Source organism: Nipponia nippon, unplaced genomic scaffold, assembly GCF_047370975.1.
Source record: "Nipponia nippon isolate SJK-2023a ecotype South Korea unplaced genomic scaffold, ASM4737097v1 scaffold_4, whole genome shotgun sequence".
NCBI classification, from domain to species: Eukaryota; Metazoa; Chordata; class Aves; order Pelecaniformes; family Threskiornithidae; genus Nipponia; species Nipponia nippon.
Window position 1 is genome coordinate 76447802 of NW_028262358.1, and position 26634 is coordinate 76474435.

General features: G+C 49.7%; 2 protein-coding genes across 7 annotated transcripts in view; one reads left to right on the forward strand and one right to left on the reverse strand.

Annotated features, from left to right (window-relative positions):
• Positions 1 to 10054, forward strand: part of SNX3 (sorting nexin 3) — a 24531-nt gene extending 14477 nt beyond the window's left edge. Inside the window, exons 4-5 of one of the 5 annotated variants that reach the window (XM_087773563.1) lie at positions 7103 to 7191; positions 9581 to 10054. In XM_087773563.1, the coding sequence (XP_087629689.1) occupies positions 7103 to 7191; positions 9581 to 9687 (196 nt within the window). In that variant the 3' untranslated portion in view covers positions 9688 to 10054. The other 4 variants (XM_087773565.1, XM_087773564.1, XM_087773566.1 and 1 more) reach the window with 4 other exon arrangements.
• Positions 7197 to 24262, reverse strand: NR2E1 (nuclear receptor subfamily 2 group E member 1). 2 transcript variants are annotated; one of them, XM_087773562.1, is made up of 10 exons: positions 24229 to 24262; positions 23571 to 24125; positions 18014 to 18159; positions 17262 to 17349; positions 16731 to 16966; positions 15275 to 15421; positions 10630 to 10726; positions 10098 to 10247; positions 9735 to 9840; positions 7197 to 8155 (listed from the first exon to the last, which is right to left on the reverse strand). In XM_087773562.1, exons 2-10 carry the CDS (start codon positions 23593 to 23595, stop codon positions 7993 to 7995), a joined length of 1158 nt encoding a protein of 385 aa, XP_087629688.1. In that variant the 5' UTR covers positions 23596 to 24125; positions 24229 to 24262; the 3' UTR covers positions 7197 to 7992. The 2 variants fall into 2 exon arrangements, with proteins under 2 accessions (XP_087629688.1, XP_087629687.1); XM_087773561.1 differs by lacking the exon at positions 24229 to 24262 and having other exon boundaries at positions 23571 to 24214.
• Between the last annotated feature and the right edge of the window lie 2372 nt (positions 24263 to 26634).

A 26634-nucleotide genomic window follows, 5' to 3' on the forward strand; every position in this document is an offset into this window, starting at 1 on the left:
AAGTTCAAGCTTGTCAGTTCCACTAGCATTTTAATGTTGTTCAATAGTAATGCTGTTCAACAGAGACAGAGGATGTCCGAGTTAAGCCAGAACTTCATCTGCTTGTCACTTGTTGTTAGTCAGTTCAGGCATGTGGCTTGGAGTTGCAAGTGACTAATTCACTAAAACTGTCTGTCTTGTGCAAGTAAGCTAAGTGTGGCTGTATAAAATCTGTTAAGTTTTTCTTCATGTGGTTACTTGTTATCTCAATTTAGAGGTATTGTTAATGGTTCTGAGCAGGTAAAATGCTTCGGAATGCTCTTTCCTCTGTTCAAAGACAAGTGGAATGAATTTCCAAGGCATCTAGTTTTGCATTTACACTACATGAAAGCAGATGTGCTTATAGTAAGATGGAATGTGGGCAGTTTTTTTAAGGCTGTACAATCAAGGCAGTCCTGACTGTAAAGTACAACTTTCACCCATGCAGGCTTGGGACTCTACGTTAAATGTGGAAGAAGTGGACTTAAAGTTTTGTATGCTGAGTCTAGCAATATGGGGAGGAAGAGGGCTGTTTATGTTCTGAAGCAGCGAATAGTGACGCAGTCATCTTAACTGGAATCTCTGAAAAAACTCAATATAGCTGACAGAAATGGAGTGGTCAGTTTACTCATATCACTTGTTCAGTCCTACAGCAAGTAATACATTGGTCTTGTGGAAGTGTAAAATTTCTTGGTCAATTTTTCCTCCTTTGAAACATAAAAGCAGGCTGTTAATGTAGGTATTGATGTAGTGGCAGACTTGAGTACAGCTGCAACAAGATTCTTCAGGGAAAACTCCTAGCTATTCAACCTCATCAGTTTATTCTAATGGCATGATTAATTCATCAAGCAAATATTACTAATGAAAGTTTTGAACCATGTAGAAGCTTTAGGATTTCTACCAAGTACTCTGGGTACTAGTGAAATTAGTCCTGAAGTTAATTTGCCTAATACAGTCACATTACTGCATTCTCAAAGCTGGTCTTAGCTCCCAGAACTAGAGAAGAGTCCCTCGGATAACTGATATCACTGTATCAAAAAAAGATCTTGATGCACCAATGCCAGTTCTTGATATCCAGGATGTTGTTGAGAAGCTTTGTCCCTCTAGATGCAAAATTGAGAGGGACTAAATCACAGTAGTGCAGCTTATTTGAGTCAGCTCTCTTGGGCCAGCCTGCTGGCACTACCATCAGTACTGCCTACAATGACATTCACTATTTTGTAACAAACTTGTCCCCCTGAACCTGACTTTGGGATACATGAAAATTTTTGAAGTAGCTGCTCTATGTAAAGTTCACCTCAGAGAAGAATACAGAGGAAAAGCCAATGCAGAGTGAGGTATTTGTGAAACCAAGAGCTGCATCTGAGAGATCAGATCTAGTCTTGCAAGTCAGCCGCCAATTTGCAAGTCTTCCTGAAAGGGAGAAGGAATATGCTGCTGCCTCATCATCTTCTCCTGTATATCTTTCTTTTGAAGTTCAAGGCCAGCAACTTCAGTCTGATGGGTAAGAAACTAATTATTCCAGACTGTCCTCCTTGTGAATTAGTGCTTGAGACTGCTGCCCATTTACTAGAACCTGGCAAGATTGATAGATTATTTCAAGTGCAGTCATAAAACCTATCAATGCTGAATAGGAAAGCTCAGCTTCCTCATTAAAGGACACCCTCAATGACAAGTGAGTAGTTACAATCTGTCCTGTGGTGGAATAAGCACTAATAGATACATTTGGAGAAGAGGCACAAAAGTGCCTGGAAGTACTGATGCTGAGCCAGTGGAGTTGACAATGCATTACATGTGTTCAACTAGATAACTCCATTTAGAGTAGAAATGTTCTGACAGGTATGGAGACATTAAGGCTGAGACAAGCTGTCCTAGGGAGCATGTGGGGCCTTCTCTCTTAAAGAAGCCTATCTTGATTGACCAAACTGGATGTAACTTCTTTCATAGAATCCTTAAGGTTGGAAAGGACCTCTGAGATCATCGAGTCCAACCTGTTAGCCTAACTGCCTGGTCTACCTCTAAACCATGTCCCTAAGCACCACATCCACATGTCTTTTTGAATATTTCCAGGGACTGTGGTTGTACCACTTCCCTGAGTAGTCTGTTCCAATGCCTAACCACTCTCTCAAACCAAACTGCTTTAGGTTTTCATATCCATAAGTGATAAACTTCCAAGGATTCTGATTCTCTTGGATTTTTACCTACACAGAAGGTTGTGTGTTATTTTAAGAGTTTAAATGCAATACTTTGTGGTTTTCTTCCAAGCTTGGGAGTATCTTCTAATTAAATTTCAGCTCCTTTACTGTTAAAAGGATGGTGGCTCAGTCTGTATGAGGAACAAAACTAAATCTACAGTAGAGGTGCTGGTCTCTTCTGGAGCAGACAAGCTCTGTGTCTCCTATGTTTCTTATCTAAAGACATCTGCAATTAACATAGTGGCCAGTACCCTCTGCCTGTGCATCGTGCATCAATGCTGCTTGTTCATGCTGGGAATAGTGACCGTGGTAAGTCACTGCTCTGAACAGTGTCAGGGCCTTCAGAAGACCTTCACACCCCCTGGTGGAGTAAGTCTTTAACTCTGCTTGGGCCAACTGCTGTTGAATAGACTGAGAACTGAGGGGTTAAGCTGCCTTTAGAAAGGTGTTCTGTGTCAAAGGCATCAAGACCTGTAAAAATCCGCTTGGCTTGCTTGACTCTAAATTTCCTGATGCTAGGATGGGCACTTTGATAGTCCCCTCAATTGCAGGTGACAGATGATGACATAACGTGCTTCCAAATGATTAGGGTTCCTATGGACTAACTTCATTTGGGGAAGAATGACAGATCTTGCTGCCAGACATCATTCTAGTCACCAACAGTGAACGGGAAGTGGGATGTCTGCTTAAGTGCAGAACCATAGGTTATTGGTATAAAACCTTGCTCTGCTGGCTAGCTGCAAATGGACTCAATTTGTTAGCACTAATGCTTGTTTTTTCCTCTCCAGGGTTGCAGGCCACCCACTGGCACAGAATGAGCGCTGTCTTCACATGTTCTTACAAGATGAAGTAATAGACAAAAACTACACACCATCCAAAATAAGACATACTTGAGTTCTGAAACCATCTTCTCAAACATTAGTGGTTCTTATGCTTGGTTTTAAGAGGTTGTAGTTTGTCTTAGCATGCTGAGGATAAACAGTCACGAAGTCTCCACTAACATCAGTACACTGCTTGGTCTTTGCATATGCTTTATAGCATTAAAGAACTCACTTGTCTTCTAGCTAAATCCCTCTGAATCCTTGATTTAAGAGTATTATACTATGAGACCATCCACCCCTTGCAATGTCTCACAAACCTTTCTACTCTTATTTGCAATGACTTAACAATGTTTACTGACTTGGCCTTACTTGAACTTGCACAGTTGTAGTGTCACATGTTCACTTGTATTTGACTAAACTGCTATGCTGTTTCTGAGGTGGTCATCTGTCTGAACTTCTGTAGAAAGACTGCTTTATTTCTGATACCCTGTGTGAGACACTTATGCAATTGTCTTCAAGCTTGTAAAACACTTTATACTGAAGTAAATGAGGGAATTATCTTTATATTCTGTAAGAGGAAAAAAAATCAAATTTATATACTAAAGTAACTTGTCTAAAGTTTTGAAATAAAAGTGAAAATGCACTTCAAATGTTTTGTCACTCTTGACCTTGAGTGTGGGGTATCTCATGCTTTCTGAGAAGCAGGGACGTGGCTATACTAAGTGAACTGGTGTTTCAGCCTTGCTGTGATGCTCTTCTGTAATGTAATCTTGTGTTACTAACAGCCAGCACTAAGTACCCTTAGATGCTGGCACTCACTGTTTAAGTGTTAAAGAATATATAAAGGTATTGAAGGCTGTTCATATGTTGCGGAGCCAAAGCTGGAACCCCATTCATGGTAGGCAGTCAACAGATCTGTGGCTTCTGTATGTTTGGGAAGAGGGTACCTTTCTACTTGGCATGAGAAGCATCAATCTAGCTTCAACTAGCAAGTGAAAATGATACCATCCTACAGAGAAAGGAATGTTGACATAACCTATAATATATTAGAACTTCAGTTCTAGATTAAAGTAACTCTGCTCTACAAATACAATTACAGACATGAAGTCATGCATAAGATGTGATTGTAGACCACTTCCCTGAACATTAAAGGAAGGGGAAGCTGTAGCAGTGTGCTTGCATGACCACTGGTGAAATGCAGGTGGTTGATGCCTGAACTGCAGTTAGCAAGCAACACTGCTGAAGTCTTCTTTCTCACTAGATGCTTCTATGGCTGGAGAAGCTTCCTTAGTGCTTCTGAATGTGATATGGGAGTTACCTATCCAGATCTTGAAAACAGATTCAAGAACATTCTAGTAGTAATCTGATCCAGTGTTTTGTGCTATTTGGTAAAAGTACATGTTGGCTTGGACTTGGATCTGCTGCTTTTTTCCTCCTGATAATACCTCTTAGCACTGTTGAGAACATCCAACAGACTTACTGGCAAAGTTATTAGTTTCCTTTAAGACCATTAACCTCACTTATGGCAATCTGGATGTAAAAGATTGAACTGACAAAACAGTGGTGGCTGACTGGATTATATGTAGTACTAGTGACTACTACACTGAATAGTTAGATGCTCAAATAATTGTTCCTTCCTCCTTGTACTTAACAAAGACTGTGCTGAGTCTCTCCAACAGTCCTATTTGTGAAACCAGGGACCAAAACTGACAGAGCCCACTTGCAGCCCAGAGCTGTCTAGTGTTTCAAAGCAGTCTAGCTTTTCAAGAAGCTTTTGATAATGTAAAATCAATTCTAAAATTCCCTGTACTTGTTGAATCACACTTGGAAGTTGAGTTACTCTTGGAAATGGGGAAAGAAGGGCTAAATGTATATGAAGTTTTATTATTTCGGTTGAGATACATAGTAAGGTGTTTTTTTTATTTTCTCAAATGTTCTTTTCTGAGAGAAGCTTCTTTCAGAAATGGGAGTAAATGCTCCATCATACTCCTAAAAGATGATGACACAATCTGTATCATCTGCTGTGGGGAAAAAAAAAATTTGCTGAAGAGGGAAAAGCCGCATGCTTGATGTCAAAGTATTCCTATTTCCAAAGTAAGGACTTTGGAGTGTTAATCTCTGAGGTTGACAGGACATCTGTGCTGGGCTCTGGGATTTCACCTGGCCTTCAGTCCTTCAAGGCTAACTAAAGACCCTAATTCTAGTGTAGCGTAACTGATTCTGCTTCTGTGCAACCTGCAGTACTGGGCAGAAGACCTGGTCTGAGATTAGCTGTGCCTAAACCACAGGGATCTGGGCGTTGTTCCCAGCTTGTGAGCTGGGCTCTGCAGCTGGGCTAGGTCCTGCAGGTAAGAGGGTGAGATATCGCTGTGCACCCATTGCCCTGCCTTCTGTGCAACTGGGAGAAAGCCAGTACACTCCGTTGCATTCTCTAGCCTCTGTGATCTAGGGACTGGGATTGCAGCACACTATAGAGTGCATTTGCCTTGCAGTGTGGATGCAGTTCACGTTTATTGCTGCTCCAGGATAGCAGCATGAATCTTACTGAAACGAGCGTTCTGTCATGGGTTCTGCACAGCAGTGGGTTCAACTTCTTTAGCTCATAAACTGAATTGTCATGGAGTGGAGAGCCACAAGTGATTTTTCTGCCCCGTCCAGTTCTTTTTAGTATAGAGAGCAGAAAACGGTTGAAGGTTATTACAGGTGCAGTAAGAACACTTCATAAAGTGTTTGTTGTTTTTTTTCTAAGAATATGCTATGCCCTGTGGTAAACACATTCTCAAGTGCTCCATGCTGGCTTGTATAGAAGATGTTTCAAAGTCCTATAGTCCATACTTTGTCTCACCTGACTCATCAAAAGAATGGTCTTGTATACTTTATGGTCTGGCTGTCTTGGAAAGGGCAGAATGTGAGACCTAGCAAGCTGCACAAATGGTAGAGAGATGGGGTGAAAACTTTGACCTCTGAAACACGTGAGATTTTTGTGCTTGGAGTCAACGGAGCTAGGATTTTACTTGTGAACTATATTCCTTGACACTGAAAACCAACGAGCCTTTGATGTACAGTGTATGTTTCCACCTGTCATGTTAGTGTGCATGGCTCCTTGGTCACTTATTGCCATATGAACGATATGTTGTATTTCCCTTCTCCTATTGCCAACTTGTTCCTGTGCACTGGGAGTTGGTTACCTCTTTCTTTGGTGTGATTACAAAATTGGACTCCTTAATAAAACCTCGGAATCTTTTTAATTGAAGCAGTGTTTTTGTACTCATCACCCTTTGTTAGCTGCACAATTCACCGATATTAGAAATTGTAATAACATGAAATGGAAGGCTTATACTAGGTTAGACCTCTGACCCATTTAGTATTGTGTCCTAGAAGAAGCTGTGTCCGCTCCTTGAGAAGGAAACCTCGCAGCAGGTGTATATTTGAATTATAGAAAACAGCTCTATGCAGGACCTCAAAGTCCCTTTACCCCAATGCAGGATCACCTAAACTATTCCTTAAATGTTTGTCTAACCTGTTTTTTAAAACCTCTGATGATGGAGACTCCACAGCATCCAAGGCAATCCATTTTAGTATATTTCTGTTCCCTGGTAAGTAGGCTACAGTGGAATAAACTAATCCAGAAATAGAAGGACAAGGATTAAAAGAACAGTGGAAAGTAATTTAAATGCAATATATTTTTATTCTTTGTAAATACAATGAGTACAACTTTTTAACTTCACAAATCAGTTAATCCACTTTGTACAGGAAAAGTTTTACTCATTCTATGATAGTCCAAGTGCTGATTTTTCTCAGTGCTAGTTCCTAGTAACAAATCAAATTTTGAAAAGTACAGCAGCTATCTTTAAATGTTTTTTCTACATTTTTCATACATCAAATAAGCAGCTTATAATGTTTTTGTGTGTGAGAGGGTGTAGGCGAACAAGGCTTCAAAATTAGAACCTGGAGTTTTCTAAAAAGGCATTGGAGACTTTTGGAAATGGTTAGCATTGTATCAGTCAACAACCTTTATTTCTTTGAGATAAAATTCCTTCCATTGATTTTTTTTTTCTTTTTTAATAGTCATTTCACTTCTCTGCACATCTCATTGACAAAGAGTTTGGCCACCGTTGCCTTTGGTTTCAGCACTGTGCCAACAGGACAGCCAGCAGGTCACTGAAGCGGTCATCTCCATTGTATTTGGTTTTGCTGTTTTAGTCTTCCTTTCTTGACTTGTATCTTTTCAGGTGTGTCTGTGAACGTGTGTCTGTGTGTGTGGAAGAAGAAGGAGGGAAGGGCGGGGAGGAAGTGTATAAAGCTCTTCTGTCTTTGAGATGTTAACCGAACAAATTGTGGTGACATCCGCATCAAAGATCACCAGTTCATTTTGCAGGAAAAATGGAGCTGCCGTCATAAGCTACTTTTTAGTCAGTTCTGAAGGCCACTTCATGACGTATTATAGCAGAAGCAATGTTTTGGTAACCTGGTCTTAAATGTTGCCTATCGTATTAAAAACATTTTCCCACCATAGGCTACTTTTAAAACAGTTCTGAAGGCCACCGCATCTCATGTTACGACAGAAGCCAGGTTTGGTCACCCGGTTCCAAATACTGAACAAACCAAAGTACCTTCTTTCACATTTTGTCTCAGATCTGCCAGTTAAATGAGAGAATAGCGGAGTCTTTGTTAACTATGACTGGCATCTGAATTGCCTCCATCCTGTAGTAACAGGAATAGCAGCCAAATTCCAACCACTTTCACTTTTTCTGTAGAACAAAGCATTCTCTCCATGATCTAAATCACTCTGTTCAGAGCAGCAGAATCATATCTACTGGGGTATTTTTTGTCAATGGGTTTAAAGGCTAAACATTCCCAGGCTTATGCTTCCTGTAGGTTTTGTTAGTTGAGGCTTATTCTCCGTAGATAAAAGTTCTTCTCAAACTGTCCATCCCGATGGTTTATTTTAAGGTAATTTATATGTCACTGGATTTGTACATATCTGAAAGCAGTCTTGTAATTGGTACATTCCCAATGGTCTTTTTGAAAAACACTTCTTCTATTGTAGATGGACTAATTGAACGTAAAGCTGGTAAAAGCAATAAAAGTTTTCCAAAACGACAGGGTTGTGTGGGATACCTGGGAGACAGAGAAAGAAAAACGTGTTGAAGTTTTTAGATATTTTTCCGAAGAAAATCTTTTACTTTACAGAAAAGACCGATATTCAGCAAATTGTACAGATGGGTGCTACCTGTGCTAAAATCCTGTGTTTTGTATTCACATGAGCCAGAAGGTTGACCCCAAGGAAAACTCTCATAACGGAGGTTAGCAGAATATAGAACCAATGTCTCTGAGTTTTGATTAGCTCCTTCGTTTATTCCCTCAGAGCAGTAGCAATACAGAGACAGGATCTGCTCTGACACGTCCCTCAGACAACACCTATGTTCTTGGTGCGGTTCGGGGAAGAGCTTGACCTATAATAAATACCCTGTCATTTAAAGTGCAATTTAAACCTAGCTGGGTTGTCACAGTAATCGTTTTGCCCCCGTTCTGGTTGCCTTATGCATTAAATACCAATTGACATTTAGAAAGATTTTTTTGGTTAAAGAAGCTGTGTTTTATCCCCAGGTAACGTATTTGTGTAATAGGATATTTTCCATCCTTTCTCCCAGCTTTTGAAGCCAACACAACATAGGATATGTATTCTAGCTGCGCTTACGCTGGCTTTACACCAGTGATTCTCAAGCCTCTGCTTGCAGTGGTCTCCCTAAAAGAAGGAGTAGGTCTTTTGGAGAAACATTCTGCTTCTCCAGTCTGCCCTCCCTTGCGTGCTGTTGAGAGCAACTCCACTGAGATCGAAGGGTTGATACTGCTGTCACACTGGCAGGGAGGTAAATTCAAGCCTGAGGAAGAAATGCAAGCTGAAAGCCCTGTCCCACTGGAGTCAATGTGACCGTCCTGTCAGTGGACTGCACTTTTTGCCTTGTAAAAGGATATCTTTTACAACAGATACTGTTTAGCCCACTAGCTAAATATTTCCAGCAACGCAGAAACGCAATGGAAAAGTCGCCATGCCTGGAGTGGAAACCATGGCCATGTAAAACCATTGCTCCCCGGCTTCTCTCTCCAATGGGCCCTGGCTCACTCAGAGTCTCCAGGGAGCAGTCTTCATGGGAAAGGCCTTCCATAAGAACAGGAAGAGGTTGCTATGCAGTGGTTATTCTTTTTGCTCTAAACTAGCTGTAACTGGATGGTATTTGCAGTTTTCCTCCATCCCTAGGGCAGGCCCTTCCCTTTCGACTAAATAGAAGTGCTTCAGAAATGGGGAAATGACATGGGGAAGTGTATTGGAGATGGTGGGTCAAAAGCGCTCATACTGCTGTGAGATGTGATGTTGTTTTGAGCATCACTATTAGCAGTGTTTAATTGAATAAAACGTAGAGGAAAATGCAGCCTTCTGAAATGCAAAGTGTTCCACAGCAGGTGTCACTTCCCAGGGGAAGATCTCTCCTTTTACCGCTTTTCAGTTTGTCTGAATAAATCCCAGGTTCCTTGTTTCATCAGGAGATGCCAAACCCCAGCAGGCTGACAGCCGATGTATACATGCTGTAACAGCCCAGTCCCCATTTCAAGTCAGTGGAAATGTTGCCTTCGCTACAGTGGGAGCATGATTTTACCCCTACACCTGCAAGAAGTATTGAGAAAAGACACCGATCACCTGGTATGAATGTAGCTGTTCAGAGTGAGCTGGGCTTCGTCTTGAAGGGCTGCTATGGCGGCAGCATTTCGGAAACTCCTCAGTTCGGAACCGCTGTGTGTAGGCACTGGAAAGCAGATCAGTTACTAGTTCAGCTTGACTCTTGGGTGGGTCAAAACAGTTCAGCTAGTGCTAGCAATGGAAATTAAACGTCCCCATTAGTTCCCCAGCATGCCACTGTCAGCCTTTCAAAATGCAACACCGACTATTGGAAACCTGTTGGATGACATATAATGCTATGTCTGGTTTAAAACATAATTTTTGCTTTAAAGTAGTAACCTCATAGTTATCAGACCAGACGAACTAGAGATTCTTTCTGCTTACCAGCTTTAAAAGTGACAATGCATTTGAGACAGGCAAATTCAGTAGCATCTAGCCGAAGTTGTCTAAATCTAGCCACAACCTCCTGTAAAGCCTGTATTTCTGAAATAATTTTATTCAGCTTCTGAGAATCTGTATTGTCACCGTTCATGCCTAAAACAGAAACAGATGAAATAAATATTAAAGGCATTTGGTTTATTTTATATTGATTTCTGACAAAATCCTCTGTATCAATATCCACTCTATTGTCACACTTGTCTATCTGGTTCCATGTAAACTGACTATATTGTATGAAAGTTAATATAAAATCTTCTCTTGGATGATAACAAACACAGTAATTTGCATTTAAATGACAATGCAAGCAGTCATGAATACAACAAAACAACATTATTTGCATTTAAATATAGATTTATAAATGACAGGTATGCTCTATTGTTCAGTAGGAATTTGTTATTCTTTACATGTTGTTCTTTTTTCAGTAATGTATTTTTATGGTAATTTTTGTAACAAAGTCATTAAATTGTGCAATTCTTACCAGATACAGCCAGTAGAGTGTTAGCATCAACTGGAATGGCCCATTGTGCTATTCCTAGAACAAACAGTTCTCTCCAAGCATCTTCCAAAAGCATCAGCTGTCATACAATAGATGTACAATATAACATAGTGTATAATTTATAGATTTATAAACAATTTAAATATGTAAATGTCTGTTATTTTAAAAACTACTTTAAATGCCTGTCATGGTGTTTTCCCCACAGCATTCATTAGCTCTTCTCTTAGCTTTTTGAGAAGGTGTCTAGAAAGAAGTCTATATGCATTGTAGAAAAACACGGAGGGTTGGCTCACTGTGCACCATGTTGTGGACCAAAAGGGAGGAGAAAGAAAAAAGGAGAGCGAGAACTCCCTCCCCAGAGAGCTTGCTGACAACGTGAACACTCGCCTGTGTTTCTCAGCACAGCGTGGGCTCTCTCCTCCTCTCCTTCGGCACATATAGCTGTCCTAGGACAAGCTGGACGAGTGCTCTCCTATCGCTCTCTAGGGATTACCCTCCTTTCCCTCCGGAAGGCAGGATTTGTGAAGAAAAGCCTGGACAATGTCCTGAAATTACATCACTCTCTAGGGAGCACTGCTTTAGAGCACACATGTATCTTTAACCCCTTCCTTACTACGCAAATCTTTAGCTCTTTCAAGCACAGCATCTAGACACACATGCAGTTTCTCAGGGTCACCTGTTTTCCCGCTTTTTGCTTAAAATCACTCAGAAATTCCAGGCACTAAGAGGTGTTTCCTTTCAGAGAACTGAGTGTCCAAGCACCCAAGCTGACAGCATTGCTAGTTCTCTGCAATTTTTGTACATTGCCTGGTTGTATGGAGGATGTGTTTTTCTCTGTTGGGAGGCAATGCCTTTGATTTCCGTGGAGAGGCAGTGGTGCATCTGAAGAGGAGACCTGGCTCCTGGTAACGCAGACTGGCAAAGCCAGAACAGACATGTTTAGTCTTGAGGGCATCTATGGATTGTTGGCCCAGACCAACTCTTAAGAGGGGTTTGGAGGGCCCCCAGTTCAGCTGAAGTTCATGGCCTAAAGGACATGCTGTGGTGCGTACACATGGCCGGGGCCTCATGTCTCTCAATAGGGTGGCAGAGATTTGGAAGGGTGAGAATTGTAGTGGACTCAGGAGGGATCATCTGGTAGCTCCAGGCAGTGAAAACAGATTGCCCAAAACTCATGCAGAAAAAAAAGCAAACCACAAGTAGTAATATTGCTATGGTCCCTGGAAGTATCAGCAGCTTAACTTCTTAGGAAAATAGCAAGGAGGGTATTTTAAGTCTATAAAGATTCTGTAACAGGAAGAACAAAGTAAAAAAATACATCTTACAAAACGAATTATGATTTCTCTGGAATTAGATATATGAAAGTAATAGATGATACAGAAAGCAAGCGGTAAGAGTGAATCCTTTATCTATGTGCTAACTCTTAACAGTGGCAGGAGTTTTAAACCACCCTGTCCCGGTCAGAATGGGAGGAAGAGCTCTCAGAGTCTCTGCTCTCAGCTTATCGCTGCAGGCTTATGCCCATTTTCTGCCTTTTTGTGCTATGTGCTTTGCAGAACTTCTATATAACTTGACTAAGGAAATCATGACGGGAAAGTATCTCTGCCTCTGTTTGCATATAGTTACTGTTTGAAATAATTAGATTGGATTTTACAGTACTGGAAGCTGCCCAGATCATCGTATGAAATACGGAGGGGAAAGGGGGTGTAGGGTGCAGCACCCATCTCGGCTGTCTCCTGAGAGCAGCCGAACCTGCTCGTAAGTCTCCTAACTGCCGCTGCCTGCGAACCCAGCCCCTCCTCCGGATAATCCTGCCTGATGGATGTGCAGGTTTCTATATGACATAGGAAACGATTCGCCAGCCTTTCATCTGCTTTTGTAAAACTTTTTTTGTCATTCATTCATGCAGACACAATGGTAATGAATGGTGGTTCCTGGAAGATATCAATTTCATACGTTCTTTCCCACTAAGTCTTTAAAGTCAGAAGACTTTAGAACTAAGAGACTATTCCAATAGCTGAAGCTTTCTTCATGCCTATGCATAAGTCTGTAAAACCACCAATTAAAATAATTCATGCTGAAGTCATACTCGGCCCTCCTTCTTCAAAGAAACAAGAAATACCAGGCTTTCTGAAGGACTGGGTTTTGCTTCTTAATCAGCCCCATCCTGTTAGTACGACCTTTTGTTGGTGGCCTCCATTGGGCCAACCTGTCTTATGGACAAGCTGGGCAGGTGTGCAGGCCAGCAGAACTTGAAGCGTGGCGATTTTGTTGTGTGGCTTCCAGTCCACGATGGGATTAGCTCTGTGGAGCTGGGGAAGGGACACAGCCTCTGTTTTACTGAGGGCAGTGACACAGCAATCCTCAGACTTGGGTTTTGTCAGCAATTTGGTTTCTACTTATTTCCTTGCTTTCAAGATGAAACTGCCAGAGACTCCTGGAATCACAATGCGTTTGCCTTTTCGGAAAAGCACAACAAAAGCAAAATCCAGGAGAAGGTTTTAGACTCTCCTTGGGCAGATGTCAGGGATACAAAAAGAGAAATGCAGACATTTACAGCTGGGCCATTGTCAAATTAAATAATACAATGGCATTATGGTAAAAATCAACTGATTATTCATGAAATAAGATGATTAAAATCAGAGTTATTTCTTCTCCAGCTCTCCTGAATATGACAGGGGAATCATGCAGAAAGAGGCCCAGGTCAAAGCTTTAGAGCTGAGCAGCTCTGAGTTTTGAGGAAGCTGGCTTGCAATAAGGTACAACAAGTCAAGGGGATGTTAAGGAAAGGCTGGGATTTTAATATGTAATTCACTAACAGTAGTCCCTGATATGAAAGTGAAAAAGGCAGTGGGTTATTTAAAGATAACGGGAGCACTCTGGTATCTCTAGGTAGATAAGCAGGCCTTGCTGTTTGAGGCATGCTTGGTCATGTGCAATGGAAACATTTGCTCCCAAATCCTGCTGCCCCCTCCTCTGCACCCTAACAGAGATGACCTTGTGGGAAATGCATCCATATTATGTCGAATAAAGCCTTCGCCTAAGGACCCTCCTGTGGACATCACTGGTCTAGAGATGGACCCAGCCTCTTCCCGTGCACTGAGGCTCCTGCTGAAGCGGCACGCTTGCTGCTTGTCCCTGATATTTGGGCCTGTTTCTTTGGTTGCTTAGTATGACAGACCTGATGCTCCACAGAAGCAGCGGCAGCAGAAGACAGCATTAGAGAACAGCATGCCGCTGGGACCGCTCTCTTCCTCATGGTGTGTGTAACCTCCTGGGCACTATCTCATTGCTCCCCCCAGGCTCACTCCGTAGCAGGGCTGCAGCCAGAGCTGAGCGGCATCCCCCTTTGTCTCCTTTCACAACAGGGGTTTCAAAACATGGGTCTGGTGCTAGAAAAGGAACATTTCAACGTACCTTAGCTTTATATCACGTTGCGACCATCATGATTTACCTTTAGTGTTTTACCGAAACACTTGGTTTCCTAAGAAGCTCTTTTCTTTCAGTTCAAAATCCGTATTTGCATATCAACTGCAACATTTGCGACATGCATCCGTGGAAGGGAACTAGTTCCTCTGATGACTGCTATGTAACATCTAAGGTACAGCGTTTCTAGTTACCATTTTGGGAAATTAGCTCAATCATATCAAAGTATTAGACGTCTTTTATGATTGGAGCTTTGCGTAGATTTCCCCTCTTCCATTTTATAATTATCTGATTACTTTTTCTTAAATTAGTGCATTATACAAAGCACACTGAGTCCTCATCAAGAATCAAGTCATTAAGAAATTGCTTCAGCTCATATGGTTCACATATGATTTACTTGAGGCAAAGGCAAATTGTCACAGAGGAAAACAAGACAAATTAAGGAATATTTTAATTAATAATGAAAAATATTGGGGGTTGGCCAAATTTTGCTTCCACCATATTGGTGTAATTGTAAGTTCACTGAAGCCAACGTGAATAAGGAAAAAATGTTGGCTCAGTTGGAGAGGAGAGGAGAGGAGAGGAGAGGAGAGGAGAGGAGAGGAGAGGAGAGGAGAGGAGAGGAGAGGAGAGGAGAGGAGAGGAGAGGAGAGGAGAGGAGAGGAGAGGAGAGGAGAGGAGAGGAGAGGAGAGGAGAGGAGAGGAGAGGAGAGGAGAGGAGAGGAGAGGAGAGGAGAGGAGAGGAGAGGAATGCTTTTCAGAAATCGCCTCACTCATATCCTGGACCATATGCTTAACTAAGCACTTCTCATCCCAAAATAGCAAAGTAAGATGCTTTTCCCCATTTTATGGAGGGGAAAGTTGACCCACAAGTAGAGAAGCAGTTTTGGCACACTGATTTTGGTCTGCAGCCTGGTGGCTTTTCCTCTAAATCTTGTTGTCCCATAATATTCACTTTATATTAGATTTTCTTCTGGCTTGATTTTCACTTGCTTCATGAAATAACAGTTGGAGGAAAGCAGTTTCTGAATCACTGCCTGGTTTTTAGGGACAGGCCAAAACTCTGCCCTGAACTTCAGAACTGCTGAAGTCCATTATGGATTTAAAGGTCTAGGACTGAAGGTTCCGGACCCAGTCTGAGCTCTGAGTCTTCTTTTACAGGCAGGCCAGGCCAATGCCGTTCCCACCGCAGGTGCCTTACCTGGTCTTGTAAGGACAAGGTGGAGAAGGCTGGGACACTCTTGGCCCACTTGATGCTCATGAACAGAAGTCTGGCTGCTGACTCGCAGACGGATTCAGTAGCCACTTCGTAGAGATACATGGGGGTACCATTGACTTCATGTGGGTACTAATGTCGAAAAGAAAATAAAGCAACTTCATACAACGTCACCAAGGCAGCCTGGTCTTCCTTTCCCATACAGTCCCATTCAGCCCATCATGCTCATGCCCAATACAGGGTGCACTCTCTTATTCTGCAAGCAGAGGGCATCGCTTTCAGTGGGCCCACTCCAAACCGCTCTCTGCTGCTCATCCGTGTGGATGAACTGTACTACAGAAACAGTTCTCCGGAGGAGGTCGAAGGGAGGATGAAATTATTACATCAGGGGAAGAAAATCACCAAAATGTAGTGTCATCCTTTACCCTGTTACACAATAGCACACCTCTGGTAGCAGAGTTAGAAGAATACAAATTTGATTAAGAATTTGTGGGTTGTGACCTGTGCTTCAGAAGCTGATTTAGCACTCCAGCCTTGCTCAGCAAAGCAGTGAATACTCGTTTAGCCTTAACCCTTCGTCAAGCTCCCTTACTGCAACAGGCTGTAAGCAGATGCGTAGAGCTAAGCATAACTGCCTAAGGTGCCTGTAGGATTGGAATGGAGTTACATTTTCAAGCATGTGCTATGTTTTCTTGGGAAATAATTTCTGATTGAGTATTTTCCAAAATTATAATATAAAACTATACGTTATGATCACGTTCATGATGGATTCTGCCAAGCTACCAACTCTGAAAATGCATAACTGTTTAAGTTGTCTCTTCTATGATTTTCTAGGTGCTGTAAATATGCAAAATGCCATTGCAAATGGGTTAATGAAAAACATCACCTTATGGCTAATTCCTGTGCAGTTGAGGCCACGGCAGTACTTTCTCTGGGCTGCTTGGGAAATGTCACAGCCAAGAAGCGCAGAGCCAGCTTTGACACTTTTGTGTCTGTGTGGACAAGCTGCAGGCTTTGGTCAGTACAGATAGTACTTTCTGGACTGCACCACTATGGAGATGGGCATTTTGCTGAAGAAAACTCAGTGATTGCAGCTCATCCTCATGAAACAAGGTTTAAAATGGACTTGTGGATGGGCTCCAGGCAGGAGGAGCACCTCTGTAAGCTTGAGGGTGTAAGGACGTAGGAGAGACAGGGGTTGTATAGAGCAGGTTATCAGTCTGTCCTTCTGCATACCCTTTCTGCAGAGGGCCTCTTACCCCTTGCACCTCGCATCTTCAGAGCTTTTGGGGCCGTAACAACAGAGTCCCCACCACAACCCGCAAGGCCTCAATCCTTGCTCTTTCCCACATCTATCCCAGAGGCAGGAAGGGGCTGGCGAGTTGCAGGCACCCCAGCAGCGAGGTCCGCAGGCCCGCCGGGGGCCGGGGCGATGGCTGACCTTTGGGGTGGGCTGCGCCAGGCCCACCAGAGCCTGCCTCTCAGGGGTGCCGGCGACGGCGGCCAGCTCCAGGCCGTGGGGCTCCAGCTGGGAGACGGCGGTGAAGAAGGCGGGCGCTGGCAGGGCGGCGGCGGGGAAGTGCGGGGCGCCGCCGCTCTCCTCCTTGTGCCCGCGGAAGTAGAGGGCCACCTGCTTCCGTATCGTCGACGTCCGGGGGCCCCGCTCGTGCTGCACGGCTGCGGGGCACCAAGGAGAGGCGAGGGGTTCACCGCGGGGTCCCACACTGGGTGCCCCACGCTGCGCAGCTGGGCTTCCCTCCCTCCCTCCCCGCAACTTTTCGGGGCTGACCCCATACCCCCCACCTGGATGGTGTCTGGGGAGAAATGGGTGATGCTGCCGCGGGATGGGGGTCATTGGGGGTCCGGGGGGGGAGACCCCACAGCGAGACACCGCTCCCCCTTCAGAGCAAGCCCCAGCTCCCTCCTGCCCGCCCCCCCGCCGCCCCGGCCCCGGGAGAGGGGGAGCAGGTACCGTCTTTGTTCATGTTGACCTCCAAGCACTTCTTCAGCCGGCAGGCCCGGCACTGGTTCCTGTGCGTCTTGTCCACCGGGCAGCCTCCCTGCAACACAGCCACAGCCGTCGGGCCGGGGGAGCAGCGCGCTCACCCCGCCGGCCCCCGGCGGCGGGACCACGGAGGGGGCCGTGCCGGGCCGTGCCGTGCCGGGGTGCTGGGCCCCGCGGCGGGCCGGGCCGGGCCGTGCCGTGCGGTGCCGTGCCGGGGTGCTGGGCCCCGCGGCGGGCCGGGCCGGGCCGGGCCGCCTTCAGCACCCGAGACAGCGACGGCGGCGCCGCCCCCTCGGGGCGCCCCGCTCCCGGTGCGCTCCCCCCGCCCCGGCCGCGGCCCCGGCCCCGCATCCCCGCGGGGACGGTCCGCGGGTGGAAATGAGCGCGGTCGGAGCGGGAAGGGGAAAAAGCGGAGCTGCCTCCGCCCGCGGAGGTGGAAATCGTGCCGGCTGCCCCTTCCTTTCCTCGCCTTCCCTCGCCGTCCTCCCCGCTCCCCGCCCGGGGCGCACCGGTGGGCCGCGGCCGCACGGCCCGGGGCGGGGCAGGGGCACCCAGCGCCCGGCCTCGGCCCGGGAGCCCCGGGAAGGGAGGAGGAGGCTGCCTGGCGGCCGCAGCCCACCGCTGCGGGCGTTTCTGTTGGCGGGAGGGGCAATGGGGGGCCCTGGGGAAATGCGGGGTGAGGGGTGCAGGCGGTGAGGGGGCCGCGCTGCGGCTGGTACCTGATTTCCCGATTTGCAAACATAGGTCCTATTCCTCCTGATGCTCCGCTTGAAAAATCCCGAGCACCCATCGCAGGCGTAAACCCCATAGTGTTTCCCGGAGCTGCGGTCCCCACACACTTTGCAAGGGATGTCTAAAATGCGACCTGAAAGCAGAGAAGGGAGAGAGGGAGAGAAGGAGCGCTCAGCAATCTGACCTCCGGAGGGATTAGCCCCAGAGCCGCGGTACAAGCAAATAATGAAGTGATTTTATAGCCAACTTTCTTTTCCTTGAGCAAGTGTCAGTTTTCTACAATGAGCATTATTCATGCCCCGCTACGTTTATTCGGATCTTCTATAATCGCCAAGACCCATTTTGGGAGGGAAGATTACAGCAGCGGGAGCAGCAGCCTTGCCTGCTAGAAGTGGGGATGCGGGGGGGGACCCGGGGCGGGGGCGGGGGGGGGGGGGCGGTTTCCCTCGCTTTCTGGCGCTCAGCAGAGGACGGCGTTTCCCTGGGCAGGAGACCGAGGCACCGAATAAACCAAAACCAAATAAAATGACCGGGAAGCCAAGTAACCTCCTCTCCCCGCTAGCAACCCCAGCGAAAGGGGGCTGGCTCCTGCCACAGACGAGCCGTGACATTTTCTTCACCCCAAAACCCGCGGCAAAAAACTTTCCGCCTCGCCTCTGTGCGCGGAGGCGGCTGCGGGCGGCGGCGGAACGGGGCGCGGGGCTGGCGGGCGGGCGCTGCCCCTCCGCGCTCCTCCGCGCCCCTCCGCGCCCCTCCGCCTCGCCCGCAGCCCCCGCCCCGCCGGGCGCGGCTTTCGCACCGACTTTGACTAGAATTGCAAATGCTTTGAGGGCGATGGAGAAACTTGAACAGAGATTATTGCAGCCCGGTTCAAGAAACGCGCCAAAACCCCGCTCGGCTTCTGCCGTTTCTCCCGTTTTGCTCTTCTCTTTTTTCTTTTTCTTTTTTTTCTTCTTCTTTTTCTTTTTCTTCTTCTTCTTTTTCTTTTTATTTTCCTTCTTCTTGTTCTTTTTCTTTTTATTTTCTTTTCTTTTTCTTCTTCTTCTTCTTCTTCTTGTTCTTTTCCTTTTTCTTTTTCTTTTTCTTTTTCTTTTTCTTTTTCTTTTTCTATTTCTTTTTCTTTTTCTTTTTCTTTTTCTTTTTCTTTTTCTTTTTCTTTTTCTTTTTCTTTTTCTTGTTCTTTTTCTTGTTCTTTTCCTTTTTCTTTTCCTTTTCCTTTTCCTTTTCCTTTTTCTTTTTCTTTTTCTTTTTCTTTTTCTTTTTCTTGTTCTTTTTCTTGTTCTTTTTCTTTTTCCTTTTCCTTTTCTTTTTCTTTTCCTATTCCTTTTCCTTTTCCTTTTCCTTTTCCTTTTCCTTTTCCTTTTCCTTTTCCTTTTCCTTTTCCTTTTCCTTTTTCTTTTTCTTTTTCTTTTCCTTTTCTTTTTCCTTTTTCTTTTCCTTTTTCTGTTCCTTTTTTCTTTTTCTTTTTCTCTCACTCTTATTCCTTCTCTTTATCTTTTTCTTTCTTCTTCTCTGTTTCTTCTTCTTTTTCTTTTTCTTTTTCTTTTCTTTTCTTTTCTTTTCTTTTCTTTTCTTTTCTTTTCTTTTCTTTTCTTTTCTTTTCTTTTCTTTTCTTTTCTTTTCTTTTCTTTTCTTCTCTTTTCTTTTCTTCTCTTTTCTTCTCTTTTCTTCTCTTTTCTTTTCCTTTTTTTCTTTTCTCTTCGATTCCCTTCGATTCTCTTTCCTTTCTTTTTCTTTTCCTCCGCCTCAAACAGCCTTCTAGTTCTCCTACCACAACTTAGGCTGGAGATTCAGTCCCTCTCGCCAAACCTCGGTCTCCAAACCCGGACGGAGAGCGCTCGGGGCCGCTGTCTTTGTCTGGCAGTAGTTCAGGGAGAGCCCCGGCCGCGGGTGGGTGAGGGTGAGGCTGGAAGGGGGAAGGCGGCAGCGTGCGGTGCGGTGCGGTGCGGAGCGGAGCGGAGCGGAGCAGAGAGCACTGCTGGGGGCGGGGAACAGGCCGCAGCGTCTCCTCTCGCTCCCTAGAGAATTTAGGAGCCCGAGATACTTTCAGACATGTCTCCGCTAAGGCTCTAAGACAATGCCTGCTGGCAGACAATAGGGACATTAGATAAAGTGTTAACTTAATGATTTTGCCCATTGAAACTCGTTTGACTGCCTCCAATGAGCACAAGCTGCCAGCTTCTCCCCTAAATGAAACCCGACAGCTGCTATACACAACACGGCGAGAGGGACGGGGATTAGGTTAGGGACTGCGAGAGGGAGGGGTGGCGGGGGGAGGGAGGGAGGGAGAGAGGTTAAAGAATAGAAAACTTTTACGCAATTAATAAGGAGCGCAGCGAAAGGAAGCCCCCCCCCCGCCCCACTGCCTGCGAGCAAGCCGCGGCTTTGGAGCTGCAGGTAGGCGCCCGTGAGGAGGGCTGAGGCCAAGGCACGGTTTCTGGGAGTGTGTAATTACAAGCCCTCCTTGCCACCTGCCTATTGGGGCACCAGTGACCCGTCAAAAAGTGTAGCATGGGAATTCGGATATCGCACAATGCCAACGGGGGAAAGCGCTCGACTTCCCTCTCCAGCCCTCAGCATCCACGGGGAGAGGGTCCGCACGCACGCACACAAAGGAGGAGGAGGAGGAGGAGGAGGAGGGGCAGGCTGGGGGTGGGGGGGAGACACCGAAGCGGGACGTGCGGCGGCGGCGCGTCCCGGGCCAGAGCCCGGCACCGCCGCGCTGCCCCCGCGCACCCCGGCCGGCCGCCGCTCCCGCCGCCGCCGCCGGGGACCCCCCCGCTGCCCCTGCCCTCGGCAGCGGGCCCGGCCCGCCGTGGGGCCGCCGCCCGGGGCACCGGGCAGCCGCGGGGGTCCCCGCTTCCCCGGCCGGCCTGCGCCGCGGGGCAGCCGGCTCGGCTTCGCGGGCGCTGAGAGCGGGCGGCGGAGAGGGAAGAAACTTGGGCTGGCTTTGCAAAACTGTCTTCCCCAGACGGGTTTCAAGTTTGGCAGCCGCTTTGAAAAAATCATGCGCATTATATATATGTACATAGCCACAGCATGCGTGTAAATATACGTTCCGTATAACCTTTACACGCCTACATAATCCGTCTGTAAAACCCGAGCACCTGGAGCATCCCTGCCAAGCCCCACGCCCGCGTTCCCAGCCGTCGGAGCGGCGCGGCCCCCGGCCAGGGGGACACGGCGGAGGGAGCGGCTGGGCCCCCCCGCCCCGGCCCGCCGCCCCCCCCGCCCCCCCGGCCGCGCTCTGCGCCCCCCGCCGCCCCCGCCCCGCCGAGGCCCCTGTGAGAAAACTTTCTGCAGGGCAAAATATGAAATAAATGGGGGGGGGGGGGGGGGGCAGGGCAGGGGGTGGGAAGAGAAAAATGTAAGCTTGACACGGGGTCATGAGATAACTGATTAACTCTGTTTAAAAGCGCGCCGGTTCCCCGAGGTACCGCTTCGTCTCAGAAGTTTAGCGCTAAGAAAATGGGATTTCTGTTCAGCTGGGAAACCGTTTTGAACATCCCACGACAGGGGGTCCTTGGGGGCTTTTTTTGTGTGTCATAATTGCTTAAAGGATATATGGCAGCCCCGATTACTGTAATTACCATCAGAGGCTGTTGAAAGAAGTTAGTCTGGGCTCGGGGGACGGCGGGATGGGGTCTCGTTACCACCCAGGCAGGCATCGCAGCTGACATCGCCGGACGCCCACCGGCAGGCAGAAAAGCCAGGCCGGACCCCCCTTGCCCGGGAGCCCCGCGGGACCCCCCCGGGACAGCCGGGACGGGGGCCCAGGCCCCGGTTCAGCGGGTCGGGCTTTTGCATGCGCTGCCCAGGCCGACTGGGCTCGGGCCACGGCCCGGGGCGGTCCCCGCGTGTCCCCGTCCCCGCGGGGCCTGGCCGGCTCGGGCCCGGGGGTCCCTTTCGGGCGGTCCCAGGGGGCCTGGCGGGGGGGGGGGGGAGTCGGCAGCGAAAGCGGCGGCGGTGGCCGGGGGTCGCCCAGCGCCGTGCGGCCGGAGGCGCGGTCCAGCCCTGCGGGTTTTCTCCTCCGCAAAATGTCTCCGGCAGAAGCTCTGCCGTCCTTCGGGGACGAGGCTCCCCGGCCCTTCCTGCCCCTTCCCCGACACTCAGAGATCCGCCAGGAGCCCCGACAAGGTCCCGGCGCGTCTGCCCACGGGCCCGATCCCGCTCGGGCTCCCCTCGCACTTCCCGGGCGCTTCGGGCAGCGCAGCCGGCGGGAAGCAGCCCCGGCCGCCGCAGCTTTTTTTGCCCGTGCCCCCTTCCCCTCCGCCCGTTATGACCTCCGCCCCGGCCCCGCTGCTATTTTTTTTTTTCCCCTCGGGGGGGGTCTGGCGCGGAAGAATGCCGCGCTCAGCCCCACGGGGGGGAAGAAGGCAAGCCAACCCACGCCGAAACGGCGGCAGCTCGGCCGCAGCACCGGGCTCCGCGCCGCCCGCCTCCTCCACGCGTGACTTCCACGCCACGGCCCCCGCCTCTTCCCCGGCCCCGCCGCCGCGGTGTGTCGTCGTCGTCCCCCCCCCCCGGCTTCCCGGCCCCCGCGGACAAAGGGAGGACCCGGGCCAAAATAACGGAGGGCAGCGGCGAGGAGAAGGCCGTGGGGCTGGGGGGCGGCCGGTGGCAGGTACCGCGGCGGGTCCCTGCCGCCTCTGCCTCCCTTTCTCCGCCGCTCCGCAGCCCCGGGAGCCCGCCAGAGCGCAGAGGAAATAACTGTCCGATCCATCACTTGTCAGACATTAAATTGGATTGGGTATTTTTTGCCCCCTTTGTTACTGACTCCATCCATATTACAAACTCCGAAAGTCCCATTGGGATTATACGGATTGAGCCATTCTGTAAGAGCGGTTAGTCATGCTTTAAATTCCCCAGTTATGAGGTGCATGGATTTAGGATTAAGGAAAATGTGACTTTTAAGTTGTTTCTGCTTTCCTCGTTGCAGGATTATTTGTTGTAACTGGAAACGGTGTGCAAAGTATTGCATTTAAATCCTCCTTCAATAGGGTTGCTTACGCGATTCCGTCTAATTGAGTGACCGGAGTTTCAAACTCTTAAAAAGAAATTATTATGTCGCAGAAGATTCCATAAAGTCCGTGAGAAAAGCAGCACGTTTCAGCTCCGCAATGCCCTTTAAACCCAAACCTTCCCCCCTCCGCCCCGGGACCGCGGACCCGCAGCCGACGGCCCGCGCCCCGGCGGGACGAACCCCCTCCCCGCCGCCGGCGGAGCCGCCTTGCCCGGGGCTCGCTGCCCCCGGGCTCCGGCCCCGGTTCCCGGGGCGGGAAGCCGGGGCGGGCAGCCGGGAAGCGGCTTTTGCTAAGCCCCGGGCCCAAACTCCATCGGGGCAACTCCGAGCCTATATATTCGTTGCCGCTCCGGATGGAAATATACACTTTGTTTTAAATCGGGGCGGGGGGGGGGGTGCAAACCCAAACCACAAACCCCCCCTCCCCTTCCTCTCCCTCCCCTCCACCTCCCGCCCCCCCAGGCCAGGCTGCAACCGCTTTCGGAAAGGCTGCTCGAAGCCTCCGCCGCGTTATTACCCACTTGTTGATCCCGCCGGCTTGCTCATGCTCGAAGCCCCCGGGAGTCGTTAAACTTGGGGCGAAGTGTCGGCGCCGGGGCGAGGCGGTGGCCGGTGTCCCCCGTCCCCCCCCACCCCCGGCGGCTCGGCGGGGCAGGTGCCTCCCTCGGGCGCTCACTGCTGGCTCCGCCGCGGGGGCCGGCACATCCTCGCCGCTGCCCCGCTTTCCCCAGCGGTGTCCTCCTCCCGAGGGACGGGGACGGGCGGCGGGGAGGCGGCGAGGGGAAGGAAAAGGAAAAAAAAAAAAAAAAAGGGAGGAAAAAGAAAAAAAAAAAAAGGAAAAATCAAAAAAGAAACGAAATGACCCAAAGTCGGCGGCCGCTCGCTGCCCCCCTGCGAGCAGATGCTCTCGGGACGCCGGGAGGGTGCAGGGGGGTGGGAGCGGGCTCGCCACCGCGCTCCTGGAAGGCGAGCGAGAGCCACAGCAGCCAGGACAACAATGCGCCGAGGGAGAAGGTGGGATGGGGAGCGGGGCTCTGCGCCGAGCGCCTCGGTGCAGCGAGCAGGGAGATCAGAGCCTGGAAAAATAATGGAAGGGGGGAAAAGGCGTCAGAGGAGGCTGTCTCTGCCTCTCAGAAACTGAATGGTATAAAAAGGGAAAGGTTTCCAGAAGTTCATTACACTGGCTGACTTTCCGCTTTGAGCTCCAGGCTTCGGCCCCTATAATATCGGCCGAGAGGCTGTGACAGGCAGCGCGGGGAGGGGAGAGGGACGCCCCTCGCCCACTGAGCTCCCCCGCTTTCCCCCCAGCCCCTGCCGCCGCCTGACGTCACCCGCCGCTGGCGAGGGGCGGAGGGGGAGGGGGTTAAATGCTAATGATATTAACGAACCCCCGAGCGGCTTCCACACAAAACGCGGCGGCCGCCGAGATGATTCCGCCTCCTCGCTCGCCTTGTGCCCTCGCTGTCATAAAAAGGGACCCCCCCCCAAAAAAAAAAAAAAGAAGATAAAAAAAAAGAAAATAAAAGGAAAAAGAGGAGACAAAAGAAAAGCAGAAAGAACGGATCAAGATCCCGTTTCTTTTGCGTTTTCCCCTGGCGAGGTGGGGCCCGCCTGCGGTTCGCCCCTGCCCTTGCCCTTGCCCCGGCCCGGGCAGCGGCTGTGCTGGCGGCCGGCGGGGAGCGGGCCGGGGCTGCGAGCGGTGCCGAGCCGAGCCGGGCTGGGCCGGGCAGCCAGCCTTGCCGCCGGGCGGCCGGAGCTCCCTCCTGCCGCGGGAGCCGGGGGCTGGCACGGGGGGAGCCGGGGCGGGGGGCTCCGGGAGGCGCCCGGCGGGGCGTGGGGGGAGCAGGGCGGGAGGGCTGGTTTCGCCCTCGGGAGGAGCGGGGAGCGCTCTGCCCTGCCCCGGCCTGCGAAACCCCCGCGTCTCCCGGTGCCCGCAGCCGGAGCCGCCTCCGCCCGCCGCCCGCTGAGCCGGGCAGGGCGCACCGCCGAGCTCAGCCCCGCGGCTGCCGGCTCCCCGCTCCCCGCTCCCCGGCGCCGGGACTTGTTGCACGGGGGCCGCGCAGGGAGCCCGCCCGCGGCCGGGGGTCCCTCCGCCTGCCCCCCAGGGCACCCAGCGCCCCGGGGACACTGACGAGGGTCCCGCCTGCCCCGCGGGGGTGCTCCGGTCCCCGGGCACCGCCGAGCCGGCAGCGCCTCAGCAGCCCTCCCCGAGGGTCCCGGCAGCGCTGCCAGGGCGGGGTGCAGCGGGGCGGCGGGGGGACAGAGGCGGGACCGCTTCCCGGCTCAGCAGCTCTGGTTTCACCGAGAGGCTGCCGAGCTCTCCCACTCCTGCTGGAAACTCCCTGTGAGGCGGGAGCTGCTGGAGCAGCCCAGGGGTGGGGAGAGGTGCGCATCTGGGGAGGGAGGAAAGACCATCTCTCCTGCGGATGCGAGCTGAGGCGAGCAACAGCAGCGGAGAGCAGGGCCAGAAGCTGCTGAGGCGTTTGTGAAGACCTCGATGATCCTTGGTGACTGCTTTCTCGTCCCTGCCACCGGTGCGAGGTGTTAATGTACCGCAACTAAGGTCTCCCTTGCTGGTCGTGATCCAGCCCAGCCCCAAACGCGCTGTCCCTGTCCTTCTGCACTTTGTCTTTCGTCCTTCTGTCCTTCTGTCCCAAGATACGTGTGATTCGTTGTGCTGGTTTTGGCTGCGGTAGAGTTAATTTTCTTCATAGTAGCTAGTATGTGGCTGTGTTTTGGATTTGTGCTGGAAACAGCGTTGATAACACAGGGATGTTTTCGTTACTGCTGAGCAGTGCTTACACAGAGTCAAGGCCTTTTCTGCTTCTCACCCCACCCCACCAGCGAGTGGGCTGGGGGTGCACAAGAAGCTGGGAGGGGACACAGCAGGGACGGCTGACCGCAGCTGCGCCTGTACCATACCTGTGTCGCAGGGCTGCGCAACCCTGGACAGCACTGGGATCGTGGTGACTTTCTGCTCTTTGCTCCCCATGGGACCCGTGCCTACATGGCACAGAGGGAAGCCTTCAATCCGGACAAGCCTGGTCCTGCCTAACACTGAGGGACACTGTCCAGAGGGCTGGGAAGTTGCTCAGGGAGATCCCAGAAAGCAAAGAAGCTGGTGGATCAGGGAACGCAGACAGATTTTCACTCCCTGTCTGCTTCCAGAGAGGCGGGGAAAGTTTCACCACTTTGAGCGACAGCCAAAGCAACAAGGAAGGAGATGACCGTGCTACGTTAACAGGGCCTGGGGCCAAAACAAAGACATAGCATTAACCTGGCCCTGGGCATCCCCTGCACTAGTGAGGCAGCTCTCTGGTCCTACAGCAGCTACAATTCTTTGCCCTGTAAACTTAAAGTCACCTGGAAAACTCTGCAAAGGCTGGTCAGACTTCATCCACAGCTTCCAGCCACACCTGAGACAGGCTGCCCTGAACGTGAGCAGGGCTTTCCCTCCTGTGTACAGCATCAGGCTCTGCCAGGAGGGAGAAAAAGAAGAGCTTGATCTATCCACCCCTCAACCCAAAACTCTGCTAACATAGCCCAGGCACCCAAAGCTGGCTGGGCAGGTGGGCTGGGGCTGTG